The sequence below is a fragment of the Pyrgilauda ruficollis genome, unplaced genomic scaffold (assembly GCF_017590135.1).
Source record: "Pyrgilauda ruficollis isolate IOZ18807 unplaced genomic scaffold, ASM1759013v1 scaffold53, whole genome shotgun sequence".
NCBI classification, from domain to species: domain Eukaryota; kingdom Metazoa; phylum Chordata; class Aves; order Passeriformes; family Passeridae; genus Pyrgilauda; species Pyrgilauda ruficollis.
The window spans coordinates 2,247,952-2,267,204 of record NW_024526933.1 but is presented as its reverse complement, the minus strand read 5'-3'; the positions used below and the strand labels follow the sequence as shown (position 1 = coordinate 2,267,204).

At 39.3% G+C, this 19,253-nt stretch overlaps 1 protein-coding gene across 1 annotated transcript; it reads right to left on the bottom strand.

Moving 5' to 3' along the window:
• Nucleotides 1–4,384: 4,384 nt before the first annotated feature.
• Nucleotides 4,385–14,200, bottom strand: LOC121360719 (fructose-1,6-bisphosphatase 1-like). Its single transcript, XM_041480777.1, has 7 exons — nt 13,998–14,200; nt 11,419–11,581; nt 9,658–9,750; nt 8,489–8,632; nt 7,152–7,289; nt 5,794–5,913; nt 4,385–4,804 (listed from the first exon to the last, which is right to left on the bottom strand). The coding sequence occupies exons 1-7, from the start codon at nt 14,165–14,167 to the stop codon at nt 4,613–4,615; spliced, it is 1,020 nt and encodes a 339-aa protein (XP_041336711.1). The 5' UTR covers nt 14,168–14,200; the 3' UTR covers nt 4,385–4,612.
• Between the last annotated feature and the right edge of the window lie 5,053 nt (nt 14,201–19,253).

The following is a 19,253-nucleotide window of genomic DNA, read 5'->3' as shown; positions in this document are numbered from 1 at the left end:
GCTGTGTTGCTGGCCAGAATTTATTAAGATGTTTCTGAGACCATGTGATTGAGTGCTCAGAATAACTGCACCCCAGGCTGGCTCCATGGCTCCACTGGGATGCAGGAAAGGAGCCTGAGATAGGACTACAGCTGCGCAACTACTGCTCGTCTGGGCCTCCCCTGCACTGAAATTAGCTCTGTGCAGATCTAGGTACATATTCTCACTGTACTCAGACTGATTATAATGCAAAACTCTTGCTGTCTGCATTCTTGGAAACGGCTTTCCTGTCGATCCTGTTCAGCAATGGATTCAGCATAGCCAAGGCTATGTTTACAAGACACCAGAAATGAAAGCACCACACACCAGTGACACCATGTGCCACAGTGTCCCACAGCACTGTGACTCCAGACAGTGAAGTTCCCTTTCCATAAATCCTGTTTTTTCACTCTCTTTTGGCCTCCACCCTGAAGGAGGGTTTTGAAGGGGTGCATCGAGACGTGTTTTTTAAAGTGTTTTATGTTGTTAGTTGGTCTGCTGCAGTTCCATTTTAATGATTCAATTCCTGGTCTAGGTTGTTTGTAATATTATAGTGCTTGAATGAATGAAAAGTATTGGTTAGCTGTGGCTTGACTAGTTACAAAGCAATTGTATCTCCAATCATTTATAAATAAGGCTTCTCTGGTTTAAGTGTATCAATGGTGTAACTCACAAAATTAAATTTTATGTTGGCTTTCATATTGTACTGCACCATGTAAATATAGGCATGTCCAAATTTGCAATTATGCTGCCAGTAACTCCTCACAAGTAATATCCTAGGAGCACATGATGCCAATGTGAAGGTAGACAGAAACTCTCCAAGTAATATATTAGATTTTGCATTAGATACATGCTGTCTGGAACACTGGAGTTACGGATTTTAATTACAGCAATGTCTTCCCACTCTGACTAGGCAGTAGGAGAAACTATATGCTGCTACATGCTGTAGCCTTCATTTTACTTACTAGCAGCAGTCTTATTTTAAAGTAGAAGATATGGAAAGCCCACCAGCAAAAAACAAAACCTGGACTAACAGAAGAAAAGTTTTATTAAGTTTCATTGTTATTCCTTTAACCCAAATTACTGCACCAAAATATTGCCATGAAGATAGAAACAAAATTCAGTATGAAAACATGTACCTAATGTGTTTTTGTTAATAGGAACTGCAGCTGAAGCATTTATTCAGATTTTCCTAGAAGTGTCTCTTCATCTATGAAAAATACATTATTTGTAGGGGTTTTTAAAGGGATTTGAATGCTAAGGTTTTCTACTTTGAAGTCAGCTGCAAGAAAGGGTTTTAGAGATTGACAGCACTGAACACTAGCCACAAGCAGAAAGACAGAGTTCAGTGCTGCTTCCATCCCATGTGCTTAGCTTTGAGGATATTTTTCCAGTCCTGTTCCAAGGTGGAGAAAGGACTGGTGAGCAAAGTTGCTCAGATGGAGCAACAGGCAGGTTTTATACTACCTCTACGGCAATGGTTGAAGAAGAAAGAAATCTTGAAGATTTCTCTTGTCTACTACAGTGTATAGTTAAATGTACAGGATACTGTTCACATCACAAGACAAAAGTTATACAGCATGTTCTGCCTGATTAGGAGACTTTCCTCTTTTGAACAAACTGTGTAGAAAACCAAAAATAATGTATGTGGAGCTTTGGGATAGCCCATGGTAGGATCAACAAAATGAGGTTTCACATTATACATACAAAAACACCTGCTGGCTTAAAGTACAACCACTACATTCTGCACATTATTTCATCATCATGGCAGCTGTCAGCCTGACCCATACTAAAATGCTTTTAGTGCCAAATCTCTCTGCTGTGTAGCTGGAATACCATGAGCATACCAAATCAAATTAGCTTTTGTCAAAACATCACATGCAGATATCCTGTTGATTACAAGTAACCTTTTACACTGGTCAAAAAGACAAAGTTCAGATCATCTTCTAACAGAAAGTTTGTTTTGGAGTTAGTGGTTCAAAGAGTGTTTTCAGAGCTAATAAGTCCACTATTTGCCCCTCTTTTTTTTTTTTTTTTTTTGTAAAATTTATAGGTACTGGATTTTTTTGTATATATAAGAAATTAACTTACTTTACTATTACATAAAGAACACAGACTCTTCAACCAATCTTTCCATAAATATTGCAGTCAACAGCACAGCAAAAAGAGAAGTAAAACCTAGATAAAGGCATACAATTGGATTGTATGAAAGCTTCACCCTTTATTGTTTTTTTAATACTGTGATCCCACTGAAACATAACAACCCAAATGATTATATGGAATGATTAGGCTGTATAAATAATTACCATTTTGGGGAGGTGGGAAGAAATCAGATTGTGTAAAAAATGTGTGATGATTGTCTATTAGCCTTACTTGTACTGAGAACCTCTCAGTACAAGGGGTTGGAATAATATAGGAAGGCCAAAAAAAATAAACACCTCAATTTGACAGATGTGGGAGATTTGCCCTCTAATATAAAGAGCTCTTGAGGATTATTCACACTTGCACTGGTGCGTGGGCCAGTCCTGAGCCTTAAAGGTGACACCTTTTCTAATTGATATGAAATGTTAGTTGCTTGGATGGCGCCAGCTGAAACTGGAGCCAATGACCTTTCACCAAAGGGCACAATGCAGCTTCTGAGGAGGGCAGTGGGTAAAAGTGCTGTGGGGGCTGACAGCACACCCTGTGACAAATCCGCCTTCCAGCTCTGCACTGACAGACAGGGAGAGCTCTGGAAAGGGGGATGTGGAAGGAGACTGCTAAGTGGCTCTCCCCACTGGTGGCTAGCCAGAGATGCTGTTCAAATGTGGGCTTACATATTACTGATTAGAAGATAAACCCATCTCACAATGGGTAAAGTGCTAAGTTTAAAATGTCAGCCTGCAGGCAAAACCAAACCACTGAGTACTGACCTAGCAAACACGGACAGTATTGACTTTCCTCCTATAACCTTTACATGCTGTCAGTAGGGTGTAATAAAAATAGATATATGCAGTCCAGGATTCCTGTAAAGACTGAGGGCAGATTACAGACAAGGAATTACAGTAAGCAGGCAAAAATCACTGCTGTGGATTTTGTCTGCTGAGTCATGATAACAGACCACTGAGGAACTGTAGTCCAAACTGACTATTGCCAGCATTCTCTGTCTTTTAAGCACTCAGGTTCCTGAAAGTTGTCTCCACTAGCAAAGCCTCATCAGAACTGACCTTTTCAGCAGAAACTAGGCCATTCAGTCCCTGAAAGAAACATCCTGCCCCTCAGTTTGGAGAACAGATGCATATATACAACTGTCTAAGGTTTACCCGTATGCCTCCAAATGCCCCAGCATGACCTGTCAGAATGAGGGTCCTCAGGTTCTTATCTGTCTGAGCCCTCACAGCGTATGCCCTTGCACCCTGGATTTCAGTTTCCCCATACTTCTCTCTTATTTTACAAGAAGCACCACGCTCAGTCAGGCTATCTACACTGACACAGGCAGGTTTATAACTCATGGCACCCCTAAACAGGCCCTCCCAGACCACATACTGAGTCAACATTCGGTGGCAGCTTACCCACAGCAACATCCATCCACACATCCTTACTTTGAGTTTGGTGAAGGTAAGTGGGCAGTGAGAAATATCAAAGATTTGCTGATTTTAATCGATTCAAAAACTGCATCCACAGCCTATCTAGCTCCCAAGCACTAGTGTGCTCTTCCCAGCAGCATGCTCTGAATGAGCATATTAAATGTCAGTATGCTTTGGGGGGATCTTTGCACCTCCCTCCTGCTTGCACAGCAGAATTCTTTTCCATGGTAATCCCCAATCCCAAAAAACCACAACATCTGGTGGAGGTTTTTAGCAATACACAAGTTCATGTTTTCATCAAGTAAGCAGGTTAATTTTTGGCAAAGATAGCCAGCTCATCACAGCAGAATCTGTGTATGTATGAGCTGTCTACACATACTCTTTATCCCATTAAAACCCCTCCACACTAACATGCCATTTTCCATCCTTGTGTAACTGGATCTGATAGAGTGGCAACCAGGAATATTAACGTCATGTGTCAGAATTAACATACACTACTGCCCATGTTTCACAAACATTAATTCTCCATCAGAGTAAACCCAGACCGAAGTACAGTGAGCAACTTCTGCAGTGTAGACACTGGTCTAGGAAAGGTCAATCACTATAAAGAGGCTGCCGAGTCTTCTTCCCAGTACTTTTAAAAGAGGACAGAGTTAGGTGTATTCTGATAGTCTGTAACTTGTCTGAGAAAGGTGAGATTCTTCCCCCTAGATATTGTATGCAACACAATATTTGCTTGCAGCACATGCGGATCTTCTGTAACCACAAATGACAAATGAAAAAGAAAACATATTTTTCCATTGCTTTAATTTTTAATGCTTCCTTTAATGCAATCTTTTCACGCCTTTCATTGCACAATGCAGTTGCACAAGATTTCACTTTAAAATATCTTATGAAAATATGGCTCATTTGCTCTTTTGCTACAGAAGTCAGACAGCTCAATCTCACAGTACTGCAGCATATTCTTTGGTTCAGCTGTAAGACATTTTTTTTTATCCCCTGTGCACAGTGAATTCAGCAAGCTTTGTTTACTTAGCTGAATGTTTCTTGACTATCTCAAGGTACTCCTTCACATCATCAGGAGACCCCAAGACAACAGGCACTCTTTGGTGGATATCCTCAGGCACTATATCTAGTACGGCTTGATGACCAGTTGTAGCTATGCCCCCAGCCTTCTCAATAACAAAAGCCATAGGATTGCACTCATAGAGCAGTCTCAGCTAGAAGACAAAAGTCAAAATTGCAGAAGTCAGGCCAGGCAATGCCAAAAAACATGACATGTAAATATATTTGGCATACGATTTTAAACCAATCAATATTCTAAGTACTCTTTATTTCATATAAACATTGACGCAACAATGAAATTGTGTGGATTATTCTTTTAAAAACACAGTGAATGTTGGATTTTCCCCAATCTGAGCACTTTCTCAATAGCCCATGTTGGCACTGTGCTATCGGCAGAGAGACAAATTTTGCATGTTAAGACACAACTATTAATGAGGCAGACCCACACAGAGCTGCGTGAAAATAAAGAAAAACATGAGCTCTGAGCTTGCCACTAGGTTTCTCTAATGAATAACTGTATCTTATCTGCAACCTGAGGCAATATTTTACAGAGAATTACAAAACAGATCAAAGGTCTTTGCTGAATAAACAGTCCCCTTGTCAGCCTGTAAGTGCGTGATCTTCCCTGACTGACCATTGTCCTGGCAGATGCAGCCAGGCACAGTTCCTCCAGATGAAGTCCTGTTACCATGCACAAGATGCAGATGGTTTTCTCTTCTCCCAGTGGGTCAACTACAGTTAGGTTTCTTACCAACTAGCTTGTGCTAGAAATCTCAGAGTAATGCAGATTCTTTGCTTTGCAATGCTCTACTCGACTGGGACCAGAACCACCAGTTTTGGCTGATGTGGATCAGGGGAGCCTGTTTGAGCAGCCCACCCCCTGGTATGTTCCACAAGCTGGATATATTTGCAGACAAAGAGAAGTCACTGCAGCTGAAACAGGTGAGTAGCAGCCCTAGAACAGCTGTCTGACAACAGGCTGCTGTCACTTGTGACAGTGTGCAAGGGATGGCCATATCCTCCCACACAAGAAATACAAGCTACCAAGTTACAAAACACAGGCTCTGTAATCAAAATATTGATCTTGATAGTGAAATGCCTACATAATGCAATATTTTCTCTAACTGGGCTTATTCACGCTTACCTTTCCTTTGGGACTTTTGGAGTTAGCAGGATACAGAAAGATTCCTCCATACACCAGTGTGCGATGCACGTCTGCCACCATAGATCCTACGTACCTCCCACCATACGGTGAACTGCCGTCCTACAGAAAAACACTCCAATAAAAGTAACTGTACAGCACACCAGGTCAACCTCCCCCACACTCCCCTTTAGCAGTCCTAACATCTTTCATCTCCATATTGTGCTTCATTGATAACACTCAAAGTAGTTTTGCAGAGTATGTCTGTATCCTCTTCATTGTCTAACTAGGAAAATCCAAGGCAAAGGAGTGACAGAAGACTTCAGCATAGATGAGCAGTAGTGCCAAAACCAGAAAATGTATCCCAACTCTCCACTGGCTCTAACACTTGGAAAACACTGTATTTCCAGCAGCAAAAACTCAGGCGCTAGGAATTGATATTGAGGCCTTGTCTTTTCTAGCAGAAAAAGAATCAAAGAGCAAAAGAAGTGATCTTTCCTACTTCTAACCATTTTTGCCAGCTTCTGCAACTTGTTATAATAAGAAAACGTTAATAGTTGACTTCTGATGTTACTTCCTTATTCTACTCCCTGGAGTGTATTTTAATATCTACATAAACAACAGCTTAAGCCTGGAAAGATGAATTATGAAAACATCAATCTTCTTTCAAAGCAAGATCAGGAAGTCAGGAAGGGACACCAACACTCGACAATAGCAGGTGTTCACATGTCATTGCCAGTGCAATACTTCAGTGATGAAATGTGCAAGGCATGAGAACCTTTTATGGGCACTCCTTGGAGCTTTGGGCCTCCTGACACCAGGAAGTTGCACAAACACAAAGCAGACCTCGAAACTACACTAGATTTTCAAGAGAGAGGCACTCCTAAGACGCAGCTTGTGTTACCACTGAGCAGTGACCCACTGCCATCTCCACACTGCTCTCCAGCTACTCAGATGTTGCAGTGCGGAAGCAGCAGTACAACACATGTTGATCAAATTTCTTCATCACCAGACAAGATTTCCTCTCTACTTGATTACCAAATGCCCAGTTTTGCCTCCAGCACCATTACTCAGGTCCTCATTCAGGAAAAAATATTAGAAAAAAAGATTCAAAAAAAGAAAAAAATGAAGATAGTAAAAAAATGCAAAAGGGGCACAGTGCAGTATTGGAGAATGCTGAAATATCTGGTTATATCAACTACTGCTTGCATTAGCAGTCATACATCAAGTTATATTTTAAATAGACAGGAAAGGAAAACAACCTCTGAACAGTTCATGAGAGAATGAGTGATTGATCATAAAGCTGGAAATCGTGAATGGTGTTGGTCATCAGAAAGTTTCTCTGAAACAGGATCTTTTACCTCAGGGAATTTCTTCTTTTTGAGATACTCTGTGACAGCAGGATCGAAATATTTAGCATAGCCTTCATTGAGACTGTAGATATTTCCCTTCTTTTTGATTTTCACATCTCTTTCCACCAAAATAAATTCTCCAATTGCCTAACAATAAGAAAGAAAAAATATTTCTTAACATTAATTGCTCATTTATTTGCAAATCAAGGCAAAATCCAATAACACACAATTTAATAAAAACTTACTACCACCGTAAATTTTTAAAATAAGTCAGTACCTACAAAAAAGTAGTCTTTGCAGTCTACATGCAAGATATTTTGTTTCTACATAAAACACAGACAGAGCATGAATCCTGTCATCATGCAAGCTTCCTCATACTACCATTCCAAGCATTCTCTATTTTCTATGCCCAAAAAATACTATTTGTAAATTTGTTTATCTCTCCATTATTTTGCTAGCCTTTGAACAATATAAGTTTCAGAACTCTAGGGAGTTTAGAAACTGAGAGTGCTGGCTGAACCAATGCATGAACATCTTCAAATAGCTGCAGATACTCCAGTTCTTTTTTGCTTGGGCTAACTGGAAGTGTGTGACCAAGGGCTGGTCTGTTTAGTTTTCTCTAAAGTAAATTTCCAAGTTAGTCCTAACAGTAAACAAAATAACATGTATACATGCTCAAAGTTAAACCTGTTACTTGAATAAAGTCAAAAATGCATGCATTTAAGCTGCTGCTAAACAGAGAGTACCATATTTCCTGCAGCTTGATCACTGCAGGTTAATTTAAGACTGGCAGGTGGCACCTTGACTGATCACAAAGAAACAAAGATCACAAAGGCCTCTAAAGCAAACTACCTTCTGCTATGATCAACACGACTTTTGTTTTAAAACTCATGGCAAATGCATGCTAGAACGTCACATCACCCATACACATCACTTACTCTTTTACACATCATGGTGGAATCTCAAAGGTTAAATATTTATGCTCCTCTGGTTTACTAAGGTCCTAGCATTAAGGAAAAGACAAACAAGACTTAAAGGGTAGTTTGTACTGCAGAAAACTGCTCATTTTAAATATCACATGATTGCATGTGCTGCATATTTGGTCTGCTGACTCGGCTGCCTTCCTGTTGTTCAGTCACACACGGCACCTCTGCATCAGGCAGCTGGAATCCAAGTCTCTCGACATTCTTGCTGGTGGGTTATAAGTACAAGTACATTTGTACTTCATTCCTCCATGCTACCTTGAACACTGCTCCTTTGCTTGATTTTCCTGGGGACAAACAGCTCTTATAGACAGTACCTGGCAATCCCTAGTACAGAAACAAAGAAGGAGAAGATATTCTTACCGGATCCAGCATGAAACAGTTGACACCTCCAGCAGAAGTTGCCAGTACCAGCATGGTGGCACTCCCATAGAGTGCATAACCAGCTGCCACGAGATTGCGTCCAGGCTGTAAAGCATCTTTCCCAGAAGGTTCATTAGGTGACACCTAGAAAAAGAAAGAGTGTGGTCAATTTTATTTCTTTTCTACTGCTGGTACATGACAGGACTCTGGGATAGGGACAGTCTTCTGCTCCATATCCGTGCCATGTGGTGGCACAAATGTTTCCATGATCCTCAACTAAGATTCCTACTGGATGCACTAATACAAATTATACATAGGATACAAACACATTGATCTAGAAATGCACTTCTAACTAAGCCTAGCAGGAATGCAGGAAGCAGGAAAGGATTAAGGAGATAATAAAGAGCTATGCCCCTCCTTATAGGTGTTGATGAATACAACTCAGAGGAAAATTCAGAGGCACAGTTGAAAAGAAATGAAACATAACTCACAGAGTTCAAAGCTGATCAAAAGTACTTAGGATTTATTTTGTTTTCTTTTGCTTCACACAAAAATGAATTTGAAAATAGCTACTTTGGGATATATGACAACATACAAAAGATGATTAAAATGGACAGTTGGGTGTGTTTTATCTAATTTGCTTTTTCCCCCATGTTGTGACCTGTAAGTCTGGTATTTCAACCTCCTTCAGACAGTGTTTCTGCCTTTCAGAGTGAATTAGACACTCCAAATGCAAATGACATGTTTCAGCTCTGGTTTGTTTTTGAAGCCTGTCCTCAGGCCAACAGAACTACTAGTACAGAGAACAAGAAAATCTGAAAGCTCATTCCCCAAGTAGATGACAACCACGTGGTATTTTGCCTCAACACAAATATTCATGAAACCTAAGACATGATCTTTTCCAAGGGGTAATTTCATTAGCTGGCTAATTAAATACCAGCTAGGCTTCCATGTACACATATGTTCTTCTTCTAAGAGACCAATTCAAATCCTGACTAATTCAAATTCAAATCCATGTGTCTGTGAAATACCAGATTTAACTTAAAGCTGGCCCTGAATCTCTTTTACAAACAAGTTTAGTTAGATTTTATTGTCTTCCCATGCAATTTTATTTCGTCAAAAGCTGCACAACAGTAGTTTTTTTCCTATTCTGCATGAAAGAATTTTACCTTTCTATAAATTGCAAAGATGGTCCCAATGGAAACAAGACAGTCAATGTTTGATGAACCATCTAGAGGGTCTATGCAGACTATGTATTTACCCTAAAAAAAACACAAAAAAAGAGAACTAGATTAGTGACAGTATTTATCCACTTCCTCCAAATAAAAACATTTCATTAGGCAAATTTTCTCAGAGGCTTATGCAGCAATATAAGCTAAAACACCTTTATTGATTATGAAGGAACCAAATTCAAATGTCAGCAATTCTTTGGCCCAGATTTCAACCCTTTATTAATTACAACTGTGATTTGTGCCAAACCAGAAGCTGAGAAATCTTTAAAGTATATAGCAGATGATAACACAGGAAAAGTGAAGTGTTCTCATGTACTTTTTAATGTGAGGAAAAAAAAGGAGAATACTTTTATTGGTTTAGTTTCATCTGTGTAATTGCAGTCAATCCTCTCATATCCACCATCTAGGCTAGGCTGCACTTTCTCTTTGGTTACAACATGTCTTTCTGAATAGTAAGGAGAAAAAACAAAATGAAGATCAGCCTTTTTCATGTAGAGCTAAAAACTGTATTTTACCTCTACCTACAGAGGTATTAAAAAGCTCTTTAATGGCTGCCATGCCTAAACTATAAATTTTCCTTTAGCTCTGCTCTGAAATGGTCAGGTGCTACCTTAGCCAGACCAATTTTACCCTGGGTTTTGGGGGATCAAAAAGAAGTCTCTACCTTATTGCTGGATTAAGGAATCCAGTACATAGAGGAAACTGACAGTACAGGGGAAAAGCTGAACTAAGTGTACCTTCCAAATATTTTGTTCCTCCATCATTTAATTCATAGTTGTCTTATTAATAGTGTGTAACAACAGTGTTTATTTGTTTTTCATTTGGTTTTATCCTGCAAGTCAGAATCTTAAATTCAAGTTCAGCAATGCTCTACTCTGCAAGTAGGAATTCCTGGTATGCATTGATAAAAAGAGTGCATTGGCTCACATTTAGTTTAGAAATGCATTAATACGCAGACTCCCTCAGTGATCTTTGAGAATATTTGTTCAGATCTAAGGAAATCCAATGCCTAGAAAATAAATTTTGAAGATTTCTCAACAGGGAGGGGAAGAACTGCTTAAACAAAGCAAACCTCATTATACTTCATAAATTATGTTTTTGCTGTTTGTTTTTACTAAATTTTTACTCAGATTTTTACATGATCAGACCAAAATATTAGCTGGGAAAGAGGAACTATCCCACAACAAGCGCATGCAGGCTTGTGAATATAAAGAATAATAAATGTAAAAAATGCTTTTGTTTCATTGTTGCTAAGTCTTTCATAGGCTTCAAGGAGAATTTTCATGAATTAAAGACCTCGAGATTTGACCTGCAGAGAACAGCTCATCAGTGTCCCACTCAAAAAGTAACACTTCAAAAGGGCTTGACTGACTCGGAGCATAGTTCTAGAGATCAGATGGGGATGAATGAAATGTTTTCCCCACAATAAGAAAAAGATGGGAGAAAAAGAAGGTGGGGAGGAACAACTCATAAAAAATAAATAAAACCAACAAACATTAGTCTGGAGAGCAGAAATGACAGACAGAACAAATGTTGACTAACACTTTCTCCACCCATCACCTCCACCTTCATTTGCCTGTTTTGGAAAGTACTTGTTTCCTGAAAATTTTAGTTCAGTTTTACTTCTTTAGATGTGGAGCAGTACACCTGTACAGGCTGATCTGAAATCAAGCAGGGAGAACTTTTAAAGTTACTAACCTGTTTTTCAGTTTCCACTATCACAGCATCTTTGTTTTCTTCGGACACAATAACACACGTACTGAAGGATGACTTGAGCATGTTAATCACCAGGTCATTGGAAAGAATATCCAGCTTTTTTACTTGATCTCCAGTCACATTGGTAGACCCAGCAATTCCGTAGCTAGAGCAATTGCAAGAGAGAGCACTTCATGAGAACGAAGCACTGCATCTTCTAAAGGGCTCTGTTTCTTACACCTGTAAAACCTCCTGTAAACATACTGCACTTTCAAATGACATGGCAGCTCTCTAAACTTGTTTTATATTTACTGGCCAGTGAATTCTTGCTGAGACATGTTACCATTAGCTGTGTTTGCATATCCAGAAGTTGCTGAGAAATACAAAACAAGGAATTGCATTTCAATAGTTTGTAAACTATAGTTAAACACAGCCAGACCAGGCTGTGAAGGCTGAGTTACAACTGTGCTTTTTAATGAGCTCTTAAGACCTACATGTTATTCCTGAATTCTAGGCTCTGCATACCCTAAAAGCTAGGAATTCATTTGAATATTTTATGTTTTAAATGCATATGAATATATACTTTAAAAAATATGAATATATATGTGAATCTGACCACACTAGTTATCCTATATCCTCTGTATGTAACATACTCCTGATTAACATTATGATGTGCAAATTGCAGCAGAAAAAGTCTGTTCACAGATAAATCAACCTATTAATGATTTAATGCTTTCAGTTTTGATTTGAAGTAGTAAATGTCTCCTTGGGAAAAGAACTGAGAAACACAAATAAGAAATGCAAATAAAATGCTGCAAGCTAATCAGAATCAAACCATCTGGCATACGGAAATATCAGGAGACATTATGACAGGTGATTCTGTAAGGACACAAAATAGAGAAAGGGAAAATTAAGCTCTTAGAAGGAGAAAACAATAGCCAGCTTGGCACACATTCAGATGACTCTTAGGTCTTTCAGCTGCAGTTCATTGATTAGGCTGAACACTGGTATTTCAGGTTTTATGTAATAACACTGAACACATTACTTTAGCAATGTATTTCTTCAGTTTTATGCATGAGACAAAGAAAAATACCTGGCATAAATCTCTGTCTTTCCCTATCTCTGCTACAGCGACTTGAATATTTTTCTGTAACTGTGAAAGTGCTTTTAGAAAAAAAGTACTTGGAACACCGTGCTTATGAGTGGAGGCACAGCAGCAGAACAGCTTCTGTACCTCATCTTTTGGGGACTCCTGGGAGGAGAAGATATGTCAGACAGCTGGGAAGGGTCTGCATGCCTTCCACAGCTGTTCTGCACCTCCCATGGTGAGCAGCACTAAGCACATAGTTGAGTCTGAGGATGGTTCAAAGAAACGGATTGCAGTGATCCCTACTTGTTCACATTCCCTGACAGCAAAGCAAAATCTCACCACAGCTTATAAAGTGCAGTTCCACAGCAGGAACTGTTCAAAGAGGTTTATGAGTCCAAAGCCTGCTACCCCAGCACTGATGGAGAGTAAAACCCACTGTGCAGGGGATCCTAAGGCAAGTCTATGGACACAGATACCAAACCTGCGGGCAGCTGCCCACAGGCACACATGTAAGACACTAAAGGAATAGGGCCTTAAGCTTACAAATCAGATTACAGCTGAGACACCCTGGTCTCTATGGATAGATACAGGAGGCATATGAAAGGGCTAGCGCATCACAATTAAAAATTACCACAGTTACATGCAGTCTGAAGTCAAAACAGAAAAATAGCTCAAACATACATAAAGTGGAAGATTTTTGCCTTTTTTCTTAATATATTATCCTCTTGTAGAGGCTTGTAGAGGCAAATTCATTTTCTCTTTACAACATTTTCCATTAAGCAATGAAGTCGTCAATGTCTAAAGCAACTTGACCAGCACACGACTGGGCATATAAAGAATATGTAAAATACTTAGGAAGATTAGTTACCTACAAGTAGTTTCAGGTATTTCACATTTCAAGACTTCCAGATTCCTTCTGACACATCTCCAGAACAACATCCTTCTGACTGGCTGACTACAGACACTTCCATTCCTAACCAGTGAGCTTTCTAAAAGCCTTAGATATCCAAAGTTTCATAAAGGAAGTCTAGTTGCTATGATGCACTATGAAAAAAACCAAACCATTCTGAATTTGATTTGACGCCTCAAAGGATAAAATGATGCTTTGATATTAAGCAATATGCAATGAGCAATAATTCAGCCTTATTTTGCTAGGCTTTATCTTTCAGTATATTTGGTCTTATGGCTCCAGACACCCACACTTGCTGAAGTATTAATTACGTTCTATTATCAGCAGACATTTCCCAAAGACTAGGCTGTTGAAAAGTCATAGGACCTGTGTCACTTGAAAAAAATCAAGAAACCAAGATACTAAAGGAGTTACCTCCAGCTCTGTGTGAGAGGATGGGTAGATGCAACCCTACTCACGGGCTTTTCTGGTGAAAGAAATACCCATTCCCATCCCCATCCCGATACCCGCCACCCCGGAGGCAGCAGGATGCCCTGGACCCGCGGGGATGCGGAAAGGTGCGGGGCGCATCCCGGGACTCACAGGTTGGCAATGCCCGCTTTGCGGACAGCGGTGGAGATGGCTTTGATGGCCGTGCAGAGGGAGTTGAGGAGCTGCGTGAACTCCCCGGTGCCCTTCGCCCGCCTGCCTTCCTCCATCACGAAGCGGGTCATGGTGATGACATTGGTGTCGAAGGTGGAGCGGTCCGTCATGGTGGCGGTGCTGCGAGTGCGGCCGCGGCCGCCAGCGCCCGCATTTGCCTCGGCGGGGCGGGGCGGGCCGGGGCGGGGCTGACAGTGAGGAAAGCGATCCCACCCCTCCCTCCCACCAACATTCAGAAATATCCGCCGCGGGGAATCCCCGCCGCACCCTTGCACCCTTTTCTTTTTTCCTTTTTTTTTTTTTTTTTTTTTTTTTTTTTTTTTTTTTTCCTTTCTTTTTCGGGAATCTTGTCTCATACGTTGTGCGGGGAGAAGGGACGGAAGGATGCTTTGGGGCACTCGTTATGTGAAAGGCACGGAATCGATCGAGACACAGGTGCTGGTAGCTCTGTTCTTGTTGTTTCAGTGGTCGCACTTCAACGCTAACGGTCCTGAAATTGTGCCCCAAAATTCAGAAGTCAGCTTGGTTTCACAGCTTGATTGCAACACTCTGTGTGTGTGATTGTAGATTATAGTGAACAGCGCACAACCTACAGAGCAAGGTCAGTATCTTCTGCTGCACAGGAATGCTCTCATCCTGACTCTTCAGTGCAGGAAAACCACATATTCAGTAACCGATTCCATCAAGTATTAACTTACTTTACAGAGGTCATGTTAACCCCATGTGTCCCAGCCTTATCCAACACCATAAAAAAGCTGCCAGGAAAAAGCCCCTGGCAGCTGGATCCGATGAGACTCTTACAACAAACTCTCCAAACCTCATCAATAGAAAGACATAGGCTGAGTCCCACTTCAAAAGTTAGAAGTTATAGCACCTCACACAAATACTGCTGCAAAGGAATCTAGACCCTCGTGAATCTCATTTCTTTTGGTTCTAGCCTTTCTGATTCTGCAGCAAAATCAAGCAATATATTTTGGTGCTTATGTTTGATCAGAAAAATCCAAGCGCTAGTAAAGGAACCAGGTTTGTCCAACACCTGACCCTAGATACACCCTTTCACACAGTAATTTGACAAACACAAACCTGAATACGAATGTACTACTCAGATTTTTTGTACTAGCTATTATTTTATATTCATATTATCTAAGAAGATGAATATTAAAAAAAAATATTTTTCAGTAGAATACATTCATGAGACTAGGCAGAGTCTTGAATTCTAAGTTTAAACCACAAATTGAAATCATTCCAAATGGTGTCAAACACAGGGCAAAAATCTTTTGCAAGATGCACATCTTTGCATATATGTATATTCTATCTTCATTCAAAGTACATTGTGTGTCTATGCAGTAATACCTGGAAGGTATGCATAAATGTTTTCTCCTAAAAGCGTCAACAACTTTGGCCTAATTTTCTCATGCCCAGTATTACAGACACTCCTGAAGATATTAGATATGAGTAGTAGTGCTCTTCTGAACAAGATATTTCAGTCTTTGGCAAGTGCTCAACAGCCCAGTATCATAAAAATGTCCTTTTAGAGGAAGGTGGATTTGGGAAAATTTACAAAACATGGAAGTTAGCTCATTCTTTAAGTGTAAGCAATGCTTTACAACCATCTACAGCAGCTACTGCAATCTCAATAGTACAGAACAGCAAGTGACCAAATAAAATTTTGGATAAGTGCACTGAAACTGTGTAGCAGCAAGTGGGCAGAACAACCTGGGGATACATGACTTACAGTAACAAACCACAGAGTCTCTGATTAGGCACAATTTTCCTTAAATGTGAAGACTCTAACAAGCACATCAGTAATCTGCAGGAAGAGCTGTACTTCAGTATAAAATAGGCAAGATCAGTTCAAAACCTAAGGTATTGGTATCTATGCCTGAGGATAACTAACATCTTCTATCTTACAGGAAGATATACTGTCCTTGACTTAATGATGAGGTTTTATCTCAGAACTTTTAAGGTTTGTGAGATGAGTGGGAGATGAGTTTTACTCCTCCATTCCCACTATGGAAGACAGATAGAAACAAGTATTGTGAACTGAAATTGCAATAATTTGAAAGGTTGCTGGTTTCATATAAGTCCGTCCAAATGTGCATTTTCTATTGTGGAGAAGGAGAATTATTTTCAGCCTATTTAGCATGTCCTTCATCAAGACAAGCAGCCCTACAGCAACCATGCTGTTTGGTAACTATAAAATCAGTGTAAGATTAAAAGTAGGCACTACATGTTGTGAACCTTTGGCTTTAGAAAACAGTAGTTAAACATTTATTGAGAAGGAATCAGTGGATTTGAGAAGGTCAGTCAGTACTGGTTGACTAAACATTGCTGAAACAGCTCACTTCTACACAGAAGAAAACAGGGACTTGTTTGCGCACAGATGACGTCAAGTAGACATGGTTCACAGCAGTTTTAGAACTCTAAGATTACAAATCCATGTAACTACTTTGAAATAAACTTTTTTCCCAGCACATAGAATCCCAATTGCGTAATTATCTTGAAAATAGGACAAACGCTGATGATAAATCCTTGATTATAAACGTTGCCTCTTGTAGGTTCAAATGCCAGACAAAAAGACAGTAGGAGTGAAACCCCTCCTCACAAAGGAATTTTTTTCCCTCCTGAAGTAAGAGTGTCCATATGGGAAAACCAGCTTTAGATTCCACTCTTACTGAAGAAGAACTTTCTTTGTGCAGGAGTCACAACTGCAGAAGTTTTGTGCTGGTTGGGTGGACAGAAGGTAAGATCAGGCAAGTTACGTGGAGATAATTTTCAAGGCAATGTCACTCCACCAGTGCAGGTGCTCTCTGCCATGTGATGCCATCATGCTCCAGGGCTGGAGCAGCTTCAAGGGCATGAATGAGGCAGATCCCGCCTTGCTGCAAGAGATGGATCAGGGTGAAAAGGGGAACTGCACATATGAAATCAGGAAGATTTCTAGATGTACAATCAATCTTTTGCCTTCTTTGCTTCAGAAAGTGCTTCATTTTGCCTATGTGAATTTCCTGTGTGAGAAAGTGTCTACACATAGGCAATAGAATAGAACACTGATTTACAACTGCAATAGCAAAGCACTTCACCTCTCTGGACACAGGTGAAATATAACAAGTGTCACAAACTGATGTTTAAACATAGGTAATTATGAGTACAAATTGGCTAAAAGGTAATTTCTTTGTGTAGTAGACGTAAAAGGGGTTTCATTTGATATTATGCATTATAGTACTATGAGTGATTAAGAAGTAGAGATGAACTGTAAGGTTGGTATTAATGAATGTGAAGGGATTTTCCCACGCCTGGTGCTCTCTTGTGAGATTGGGAACACTGTCAGCATTTCAGTGTGAGACCAGCTCTTGTGAGAGTACCTTTGCAGTTTTCTGGAGGGGGACAAAGCACTTAAATGTGCAGGCAGTAGATCCTGGAAATGAAGCCTATATGCCTCTGAAATATAGATATTTAACCACAAGTTTTATATCTCTGTATTTTTTACTTATTCACAAGATTCTACCAGGCAAGTAAAACAAGATATTAAATATAAGTTATTACATTTGCTATGACTTCTCACCTTGTGAAATGTATAAACTAAAAGTAATCACACCAAGTCTATGTAAAGAAAAAAAAAAAATTAAACCCCCCCAAAAAACCAACAAAAATAAAACAAAACAAAACCAAAAACTAATCAACCAACCAAAAAAAAACAATAACCAAAAAACCACAAACAAACAAACAAACAAAAAAAAAACCAGAAAAAAACCCCAAAACCACAGTTAAAATCAGATAGAGCTTTCAGTGCTGAGAGATGAGACTTCTAAACTAAGCTAAGAAGGTAATTAAAGTGGAGTTATATTTTGCGGAAATAAATAACTTCTGTCAATACTGAGTTACATGATGTCATGATTACATGACACAATTTGTCAATGTAACAATCAACTAGAAAAAAAAAATTATTTCAAAATTTAAGCTGTAAACCTGCAAAATTCAAGGTTGATGGAGGAAAGCCACCTCATATAAATGGTCAAACTCCATTCTCAAACCCTAATCATAAGTTAGATTGCTGGGAGACATTTTCCATTAATGTCCTTGCAGATTTATGTGCTGCGTTAAATAAATATATCTATTGTAGTATTTCCAAGTATAATCTGTCTAGGTTTTTCAGATCCTGTTCTTCTGGAAGCATTACATGGACAGTGTCACAGAGGTTCAGAGGTCCAACTCATCATTTTTTAGCTATGGTAATTTTAACTGTACATGATTCAATTCAGAATTTGTGTTAATCAGCATAACTAAAACTGATTTCCTACATAAAGGTCCAAAAGACTGGTTGGCTTTTCCAGGTTTATTGACAGTGTGAGTAGGGTCAGATCTGAATGCTTCTAGTAGTGATATACATACAATGAAGCATGATGCAGAAATGCAACATAATAGCCACAAAAAACTCCTTTTGTGTATGTGATGAAAAACATGGCCAACAAATGAATGAGTGATGGTTTACATGGTCATTCCCTGCTCATCTCTATCACAAGTATTCTGTTCCATGCCTGAAGTACTGTCAATAAAGCTATTGAAATATACTGATAGCTATTACATTTTAAAAACTCATTTTATTCCATTGTTTACATAGTTTGCCACAGATTCTGAATTCTGAATAGGCATTAGCTAATCCTTATAATCATGTTGTGATGTAAGGAGGCTGGTAAAGAAAATCAAAGGAAAAACTTTATCCTGTGCCACAGAGAAAAATTGTGATTTCATGAAAAAGCTGACTGGTTACTTTGGGAATTCATTCTGTTTGAGAAAGAATGAAGGAATATGGGATAATGATGTATTTAACATAAATATACAAGAATTACATTTGCATGTATTTTCTTTTGGTCTACTAACTTGATATTTCTTTGGTGATACAACTGTGAACAGTATAGAAGAAAGTGGAGAAGGGACATTCCAAGCACATACAGGGCCAGCTCTGGAGAACTGAAAAGAACGTTGAACACATAAAGCTAGGGCATTACTGGTATGACTTTAAAAACAGGGATGATTGGTGGGTAGCAAGGATACTTTAGGTTGCTTAAGAGTCCATTTTATTGTGATAGGATTAATAAACAGTAGCTCAAAGTCCTCTTACATTAACTAGTTATTAGGGTAACTATAAAATCCAGTTCTAAAGTCAGATATTATGTTAAAACTTGCCATCATTGC

Bases quoted from the DNA above. Each gene is read 5' to 3' on its own strand.
- LOC121360719 (XM_041480777.1), bottom strand. From the start codon at position 14,167: ATGACGGACCGCTCCACCTTCGACACCAATGTCATCACCATGACCCGC. The intron at 7,290-8,488 runs GTAAGAATATCT...TCTTATTGTTAG, and splicing joins ACTGTTTCATGCTGGATCCG to GCAATTGGAGAATTTATTTT. The intron at 5,914-7,151 runs GTAAAAGATCCT...GTTTTTCTGTAG, and splicing joins AAAAGAAGAAATTCCCTGAG to GACGGCAGTTCACCGTATGG.